Source organism: Mandrillus leucophaeus, unplaced genomic scaffold (genome assembly GCF_000951045.1).
Source record: "Mandrillus leucophaeus isolate KB7577 unplaced genomic scaffold, Mleu.le_1.0 Scaffold206, whole genome shotgun sequence".
Lineage (NCBI taxonomy): Eukaryota > Metazoa > Chordata > Mammalia > Primates > Cercopithecidae > Mandrillus > Mandrillus leucophaeus.
In genome coordinates this window covers 1464782-1474525 of record NW_012102099.1, presented here as the reverse complement: position 1 = coordinate 1474525, position 9744 = coordinate 1464782, and the positions used below count along the sequence as shown (strand labels likewise).

Below are 9744 nucleotides of genomic sequence, written 5' to 3'. Positions count from 1 at the left end.
TGTTTCTATCTTATTGACTAGAATTGTGTAACGTGGCCACCCCAACTGCATGGGTAGCTAGGAATACAAGTTATGTTAAGTGTCATTGTACTGTTATTACTATTCTGCACCCTGCTTTTGTCACACAAAATATGTTTCATGTTTATCCACGTTGGCACATGTAGCTCTGGATGCATTGTAACTGCTACCTCTGTTTCATTGTGTATCACACGTTATTTACCCATCTTCCTGTCGAAAAGCACTTATGAAGTACTGGTTTCAGCAGAAACTGACCCTGGGGGAAGGATGTGAGAGCAAATGGTTTATTTGGAAGGTAATTCCAGTGAGCACTGACAGGGAAGTGGGGAAGTAAGACAGCTGAGGAGGGAAACCAGTAAAAGGTGCATCATCGACAGGTAATTGCTGTGAGCAAGTGGGCTCAATCCCCCCAGGGAATTCCTGGGAGAACGTAGAATGCACTGCAGACTCATCCTAAGTGAGAGATGAGAGACTTAGCGGATTTATCCACCAACTCCAGTCGTCACTGGTTGTATGCTGCTGGCAGAGGGGCAGTTCACTCTGGTGCTTCTAATCTGCTCCACATGCTGGCTGAGCAGACTCCGGGGGCCAGGGAAAACCCTCAGGTAGCATTGAAGGTGCTGGCAGTGGGAAGCTCTTTGATTTGCACGCACGGAAGTGGTGAATGCCAAAGGGATATGGGTAGACCACCAACAGTGTGTGCCACAGGTTATTTCTGTAACAATATTAACAATTACGGATAAGTATCTTTGCACATGTGTTTCCTGGTAGAAGTGCAGAGTACAAACCCAGGGTATAGAGCTAGGATAGGTTGCTGAGTTTAGGGTACGTGCATATTCGATTTTACTGACAACTGCCCAGTGGCCCTCCAAAGTGCGTTCTACCAGCAGAGGAGGAGTTTCCATTTTATCCCATTGTTGCCAAAACTTGGACCTTTAGATTTTTGCCAGTCTGATGTGTGTGACATAGTCCTTGATTGTTGTAATATGCCGAATTGCTCACCAAAGATGTGTCCAATGTGCACCCCATCAGCATTGTAAAATAATTGTCATTTCTCCACATTCTTGCGAACATTTGATATTTGTCTGATTTTTAATATTTTCTGCAACCTGATGGATTTTGAAATTGTATCTCTTTGTCGTTTTGGGTCTATTGCATATATTTTCAGTAGTCCATGTCGTCTCCTCTATTGACTTTTAGCTAAACCTCCTAATTTTATCTTTTTTTTTGTCATATTATTTGTAGAGATGAGGTCTTACTATGTTGCTCAGCCTGGTCTCGAATTCCGGGGCTGAAGTGATCCTGACTTGGCTTCTCAAAGTGCTGGGATTACGGGCGTGAGCCACTGTGCCTGGCCTATTTGATCTTTTAAATGGTTACTTTAGAGCAGCAGTTCTAAAAGTTTAAGCTCAGGGTGGGTCCCTTTACAACTTAAAAATTATTGTGAAACGAATTAACTTTTGTATATGTGGCATACATCTAACAATGTGTACCATATAAGAAATTTAAGATGATAAATTTTAATTTATTTTATTATTTTGTTTTATTTTTGAGACAGAATCTCACTCTGTCACCCAGGCTGGAGTACAGTGGTGTGATCTTGGCTCACTGCAATCTCTGTCTCCCCAGGTTCAAGCAATTGTCCTGCCTCAGTCTCCCTAGTAGCTGGGATTACAGGCATGCACCACCACATCCAGCTAATTTTTGTAATTTTTAGTATAGATGGGGTTTCACCATGTTGGCCAGGCTGGTCTCGAACCCCTGACCTCAGATGATCCACCCACCTTGGCCTCCCAAAATGTTGGGATTACAGGCATGAGCCACCATGCCCGGCCTAAGCTGATAAATTTTAAAAATACTTATTCATTCATTTAAAAATCAATAAAATACTCATTACATAGTAGCATAAACTTTTTTTTTTTTTTTTTTTTGGAGACAGGGTTTCACCCTGTCACCCAGGCTGGAGTGCAGTGGTGTGATCTCAGCTCACTGTAACCTCCGTCTCCCGGGTTCGAGCAATTCTCGTGCCTCAGCCTCCCAAGTAGCTGGGATTACAGGCTACCACGCCCAGCTAATTTTTGTATTTTTAGTAGAGACGGGGTTTCACCATGTTGGCCAGGCTGGTTTCGAACTCCTGACCTCAAGTGATCCGCCTGCTTCGGCCTCCCAAAGCGCTGGGTTTACAGGTGTGAGCCACTGTGTTCGGCCGAACATTTTTATGAGTTATAGTTATATTTCCCCACCAAAATGTACTGAGGTGAGTAGTAGTCATTTTATATTTTTGTGAATCTCTTTAACGTTTGGCTTATTGGAAAACATTTGACTTTCCAGATCTTCTGTGCTCAATCTGTTAATATAGATTGTTTTGGTCGAAGGACAGGAAGAAAATCCAGCCTCACAAAGATAGGTATTTGGAAAAGGGAAGACTTTGTGTACCCCTGAAAGAGAGTTGGGGACCCTGAGGAATATTTGAGACCACACTTCACAACCTATGGCTCTAGGGGATTACAATATGCATCCTTACCTTATCACCTTCAAGTCTACCTTGAAGCATAATTACACCACTTCAGGTACAACTAAGAACCCTACAGCAACACACTTCTGTTTGCTCCCCTCTGGTCCTTTGTGCTGCTATTTTTGTCATATATGTACTTGTAAATATGTTACAAACCCTTCATTACATTCTCACTATATTTGCTTTAAATAGCTACTTGTATTTTTTTTTTTTTTAATTAAGACATGGAAGAAAGTATTCCATATTTACCCCACTCATCTTTCCTTCTGAATTTCCATCTGGTATAATTTTCCTTCAGCCTGAGGAACGTTCTTTAGTGTTTCTTATAGTGTGGATCTGTTGGCAATAAATTCTCTCAGCTTTTATTTATTTGAAAATGTCTTTATTTCACTGTCATTTTTTAAGTAAAGTTTTACTGGATATAGAATTCTAGGTTGATCTTTTTTTCTTTAAGCACTTGAAAGATGATATTCTTTTGTCTTTTCAGGCTTATGTTGTTTCTGATGTGAGGTCAGCTGTTCTTTTTTTTTTTTTTGGGGTGGGGGGACGGAGTCTCGCTCTGTCGCCCAGGCTGGAGTGCAGTGGGGCGATCTCAGCTCACTGCAACTTTCACCTCCCAGGTTCGAGGGATTCTCCTGCCTCAGCCTCTGAGTAGCTGGGATTACAGGTACCCACCACTACGCCCAGCTAATTTTTGTATTTTTAGTAGAGACGAGTTTCTCCATGTTGGTTAGGCTGGTCTTGAACTCCTGACCTCAGGTGATCCACCTGCCTTGGCCTTCCAAAGTGCTGGGATTACAGGCGGGAGCCACTGTGCCTGGCCAGAGTCAGCTGTTCTTGTCCTCCACTCCCACTCTCCACCCCTCCCCCCCACTCCCCTATGCAATGTGTCTTTTTTCTCAGGCTGTTTTTATTTTATTTTTTTTTGAGACTGTTCTGTTTTTCAGCAATTTGGCTATGGCTTACCTGGGTGTAGTTTATGTTGTGTCTATCTTGCTTGGGGTTAATTGAGCGTCTTGGATCTGTGAGTTGATAATTTAATCAAATTTGGAAAACTTTTTAGCCATCATTTCTTCAAAAAATATTTTCTGTCCTATCTCTTCTTCCTCTCTTTCTTGAACTTCAGTTACATGTATGTTAGACTGCTTGATATTATCTCACAAGTCGCTGAGGTTCTGTTCATGTAAAAATTTTTTCTCTAATTCAGTTTGAACAATTTCAGCTGGACTGTTATAAAATGTATGGTTTTTCCTTCTCAATGCCCAGTCTCTTGTGAAGCACATCCATTGAACTTTTAATTTCAGATATTATATTTTTCCCTTCTAGAATTTCCATTTGGTTCTTTTTTTTTTGACAGTTTCTTACTCTGTCACACAGGCTGGAGTGCAGTGGTGCGATCATGGCTCACTGCAGCTTTAACTTCCTGGGCTCAAGTGATCCTCCCACCTCAGCTCCCCAGGTAGCTGGGACTACAGGCACGTGCCACCATGCCTGGCTAATTTTAAAACTTTGTGTAGAAATGGGGTCTCACAGTGTTGCACAGGCTGGTCTTGAACTCCTGGGTGATCTTCCCACCTCAGCCTCCCAAAGTGTTGGGATTACAGGTGTGAGCCACTTGGCCATTTGGTCCTTTTCTGCAATAACTCATCTATTCACACATTGTATCCATCTTTTCCCATAAATCCTTTAACATATTTATAGAGATTTTTAAATTCCTTCTCTAATGATTCTGATAACTGAGTCATTTATGGGTTTATTTCAATTGGCTATTTTTCCTCTTGATTATGTATTACATTTTCCTACTTTGCTATTGCATGTGTTATATTTTTAGAACTGCACTCTGGATCTTGTGTATGAAAAGCAATTATATATAATAAATTTTAGTCTATATATACACACACATACATACACACACTTTATAGAGTATGTAAGCTCCTTCCTCTGTCTAGCGGTTAGGGTTAGGGGCTGATCTTTCAGATTCCTCCTAAAGCTGAATTGAACATGGATTGGGCTGCAGCTTTAATTAAATTGTGTGCACTCCAGTCCAGTCTCCTTCACTGCCATTTTGAGCTTGTTAGTGTTTGAACTAGGTGGGGCTGCAGTGCCCATTATTGTTTAATTTATTTTTATTTTTAGAGACAATGTCTCACTATGTTGCCCAGGCTAGTCTCCAACTCCAGTTTTTCATCTGTCAACATAAAAAAATAGAGACAAATCGCCAGGTAAAAAGGTTTTATTTGGGAATAACATACAAGAAGTAGAACTGCAATCTAGGATGTCCATATAGACTAGGATGGCCCCCAGCATGTCTGAGAACAAAGGAAAAGATTAGGGTTCTCCTGGGGAAAGAGGAGATTTACGTAAGTTGTTTCAAAAGAAAGTTCACTGGTGCTAGCAGGGTTTTTTATGAGAGCTGGCGAGTTCAGTAGCAGATTGGTGAGTGTCAGTAGTTGCTAGGTAGGACTTGGAGTCTTGGAGTTCTTGTTAGGCCCTTGCAGTTTTGGATTGGGCCTGAGAAACAGTGTCAGGCTAGTATTCTTCTGTGAGCTGCTAGCTGCCCTTGTGCTGTTAGCAGTACTTGTGTCTCATGTGGTAAGCTGTGGTTTGGAAAATGTTCTTGTGATGGTTCTTATTATCTGGCAACCCATACATGAGAATCCTCCCTTCATGACCTTCCCTGGCTCTGTTTCTTTACTTTTTTACTTTTTATTTTTTGAGATGGAGTCTCACTCTGTCACCCAGGCTGGATGCAGTGGTGGGATCTCAGCTGACTGCAACCTCTGCCTCCCAAGTTCATGAGATTCTCCTGCCTCAGCCTTCCAAGTAGCTGGGACTACAGGTGTGCACCCCCATGCCCGGCTAAGAGCATGGGGCGGAGGCTGGAGAGCAGTGGCGTGATCTCGGCTCACTGCAGCCTCTGCCTCCCAGGTTCCAACGATTCTCCTGCCTCAGCCTCCTGGGTAGCTGGGATTACAGGCACATGCCACCATACCTGGCTAGAAGCTGGGAAAGGCAAGGAAACAAATTCTCCCATAGAGCCTCCAAAAGGAATGAAGCCCTGCCAACCCATTTCAGTCCCTCTGACTTCTGGGACAGTAAGGTTATTCATGTATTTATTTATGTATTTATGTATTTATTTATTTATTGAGACAGGGTCTCACTCTCTTGCCCAGGCTGGAGTGCAGTGGCACAGTCTCAGCACACTGCAACTTCCACCTCCCGGGTTCAAGTGATTCTCCTGCTTCAGTCTCCCTAGTAGCTGGAATTACAGGCGCCAGCCACTACACCCAGCTAATGTTTGTATTTTTAGTAGGGACGGGGTTTCACCATGTTGGCCAGGTTGGTCTGGGACTCCTGACCTCAGGTGATCCGCCTATCTCGGCCTCCAAGAGTGCTATGATTACAGGCAGGAGCCACTGCGCCCGGCCTAATTTTTTTGTGTTTTTAGTAGAGACGGGATTTCACCAGGTTGGTCAGGCTGGTCTCCAACTCCTGACCTTAAATGATCAAATGATCCACCCGCCTCGGCCTCCCAAAGGGCTGGGATTATAGGCGTGAGCCACCTCGCCGGGCCCCCGGCCCTATTTTGCCAGGGTCTGACATAAGTGACTCCATTTTGAATCTGACAACTTTCACATACCACTAATTATAATGTTAGCTCGAGTTTTTTTAGATGCTTTTATCAAGTTGACGAAGTTCCTCTCAGAGTTTTTAAATGAATGAGTGTTTAATTTTTGTCAAATGCCTTTTCTGCATCAATTGATATGATCATGTGATTTCTCCTTTTTAGTATGTTAATGACCTTTTTTTTTTTTTTTTGAGACAGTCTCTGTCGCCCACACTGGAGTGCAGTGGCGCTATCTCAGCTTACTGCAACCTCTGCCTCCCCAATTCAAGCGGTTCTTCTGCCTCAGCCTCCTGAGTAGCTGGGACTACAGGTGCCCACCACCACACCTGACTAATTTTTGTATTTTTAGTAGAGATGGGATTTCACCATGTTGGCCATTCTGGTCTTGAACTCCTGACCTCAAGTAATCTTCCTGCCTCAGCCTCCCAAAGGGTTGGGATTATAGGCACGAGACACCATGCCTGGCTCATTGATTAATTTTTGAATATTGAACCAGCCTTGCCTGCTGGAATAAACTCTGCTTGGTTATGGTGTATAATCGTTTTTATATATTGCTGAAATCTATTTGATTGCATTCTGTTAAGGATTTTTCCATCTATATTCATAAGGGATATTGGTCTGTGGTTTACTTCTTGTGTACTGTCTTTGGTTTTGATATCAGGTTAATACTAACTTGGCAAAATTGAATTTGGAAATTCTCCCTCTTCTTCTATTTTCTGGAAGAGATTGTGTAGGATTGGTGTTAATCCTTCTTCAAATATTTGGGGAAATTCTACAGTGAAACCATCTGAGCCTGGAGATTTCTTTTTTGGGAGGTTTTGAATTATGAATTCAATTTCCTTAATAGCTATAGAGCTATTCAAATTACCTATTTCATATTGGATGAGTTGTAGTAATTGTGCTTTTTGAGGAATTGGTCCATTTCATCTAAGCTGTCAAATGTAGGTGTGTAGAGCATTTCCTCATTGTGGCTGTGATACCTGCGGGCTCCATAGCAGGAGCCTCTGTTTCGGTCCTCTTATTGGGTAGCTGGGTCTTTCTTTTGTCAGTCTTACTGACAAATAGGCTTGTCGATTTTATGGATCTTTCCAGAGAACTTGCCTTTTATTTTACCGTTTGGCTATACTGTTTTTCTGTTTTCGATTGTATTGATTTCCAGCTCTCCTCTAGGCCCTCTTTAACATCACCCCAGAGTGGGAGGGCACCTCATTACTGCCAGGTCGGGGAGGAAGTCCAGGCTCCACACGTGGTCTCCACTGCTCAGTGGGGGTGGAAGCCTCATTACCGCCTGGCAAAGGTGAAAGCCTGGCTATGTCTGTGGCCTTCTCTGACAGCACCGGGCAGGGGTGTTGGGTGCCCTGCTGCAACCTCAGGGGAAGTCTAGACTCCCTACCCAGGCTTTGCTGGCATCACTGGGAGTGGGCCACAGATGTGTTCTTGGGGATCCAGCTGGAGTAGAGCAGTGATGTCCAAGTCTTCTGCCTGGCTAGGCTGCTCCTTTCTTGGTCCTTTGGCTAGAAACGGGGTGCTTTTGTTGAAGCTTTATCGTCTGTGGCCATTGGCATTTCTGGGTTGGTGGCTTTTCATCTCCATATCTGAACTGTATGAGATAAAAAGGAAACTCAGAGAATTCACCACCTTGTAGTTCCCGTGGTCCTGAAGTCCCCAGCCAGTCTGCCCTCTTCTCTATCTTTTCGTCTTGTATTTGTTTTATAGATAATATCTTGAGTTTTCAGTTGTATCAGTAGGAGGAATAGGAAAAAGTACATCCGCTTCATCTTCCCAGATGATTGCCAGGAGAGGGCTTTGCAAATACTTATCATTTCATGTAAGGATTAGTCATAGCACATGGAAAGCAACCAGATCATGCCTGGCACGTAGTAGGCTTGGATACAATGATCATTATTTTTCAATGATTCGAAGATGCTATAATTCTCAATTTGATTATGCTAAGTGTTATCATGCTCTAATGCTAAATTCTAAAATACAGTGTGGAACTTTCCAGGTATGGAACTTGACTTCTCTTCCTCCCACTTTTTTCCTCTCCCTGCGCCACCCTAGGAAAATCATTGATCCTGAGCAAATGTTCATTGCCTTGTCTTGCAGAGAGCAGAGAGCATCAATCCGGTTCAAGACCACCCTCATGAACACACTCATGGACGTCCTTCGCCACAGGCCAGGATGGGTGGAAGTGAAGGAGTAAGACACTCCCCCCAGCCTTGTCCCTTCTTCCCTTTGTCTCACAGGTCCTTGTCTTCCTTCGGTTTTCTCCTAATTCCCCTGGGTGGCCACTGGGACTTGTCCCAAAGTGGCTGTGATATTTATTTAGCACCCACAATGTGCCAGGCACATTATCGCTATCATCTCTGTCTTATTTAAGCTTTCCAACTAAACCGTAAGATAAGATTATGTTCAGAGTTATGAAACCAATTGCTTAAAGTCACACAGCATTGCAAGCGTCAGAGCAGGATTCAAACCCAGGCGCATTTGTGTCCTATGGCTTTCGGTAGAAACTAGGAATGCAGCTACCACAGACCTGTGGCCTGGATCCTCCTGTGATGGGTCCAGATCAAGGACTGCTCTTCCCTGGCCACTTTCTAGTTCTGTGACTTTGGCCCATAAGCCTGCCTTTCTTCTTTCATGCTGGCCTCTGGGGACACTGATTGAGACAAACCAGCATGTGATGCCTGGCACAGAGTAGGTGCTATTAGTTAGGGCTAAGGATTGGATGTATGCAATGGAAACCCAAAGTAAAAGAGGCTTCGACATGCTAGAAGTTTATCTATCCCATTGAAGTTCATATGTAGGAAGTTCAGAGATGGTAAGGGGGCCCCACAGAAATGTGAGATCCATCTGCTTCTGTCTTTCCACTCTACTATCCCTTAGGTGAAGTCCTTGTTTTTCATAGTCCAAGATGGAGTTCCAGCCTTGCTTTCACATTCCAAACAGCAGGAGGTAGGCAAGAGGCAATAAAAGGCATAAGCCAGGTGCAGTGGCTCACACCTATAATTGCAGCCCTTTGGGAGGCCAAGGCGGGAGGATCGCTTGAGTCCAGGAGTTCAAGACCAGCCTGGGCAACATGGCAAGACCCTGTCTCTACAAAAAATTTTTTTTTAAAAAGTTAGCCAGGCACGGTGGTGTGTGCCTGTAGTCCCAGCTACTTGGGAGGCTGAGGTGGGAAAATTGCTTGAGTCTAGGAGGTCGAGGCTGCAGTGAGCTGTGATCACACCACTGCACTCCAGCCTGGGTGACAGAGTGAGACCCCGTCCCAAAAGAAAAAAAAAAAGAAAGAAAAAAAGAAAAGGCAAGCCCATCCCTTGAAGGACACAACCCAGGAGTCTCTCACAGCTCACTGGCCAGACCTTAACCATGTGGCCACACCCAGCTACAAGGGAATCTGGAAAATGTAGGTTTTTTGTTTTGTTTTGTTTTGAGACGGAATCTTGCTCTGTTGCCCAGGCTGGAGTGCAGTGGCACAATCTTGGTTCACTGCAAGCTCCGCCTCCCAGGTTCACGCCATTCTCCTGCCTCAGCCTCCTGAGTAGCTGGGACTACAGGTGCCCGCCACCACGCCCAGCTAATA

General features: G+C 43.9%; 1 protein-coding gene across 1 annotated transcript in view; it reads left to right on the top strand.

The window, feature by feature from the left end:
- TTLL9 (tubulin tyrosine ligase-like family member 9) overlaps nucleotides 1-9744 on the top strand; it is a 64049-nt gene that overhangs the window by 11044 nt on the left and 43261 nt on the right. Inside the window, 1 exon segment of the mRNA XM_011979798.1 lies at nucleotides 8268-8360. Within this exon segment, the coding sequence (XP_011835188.1) occupies nucleotides 8268-8360 (93 nt within the window).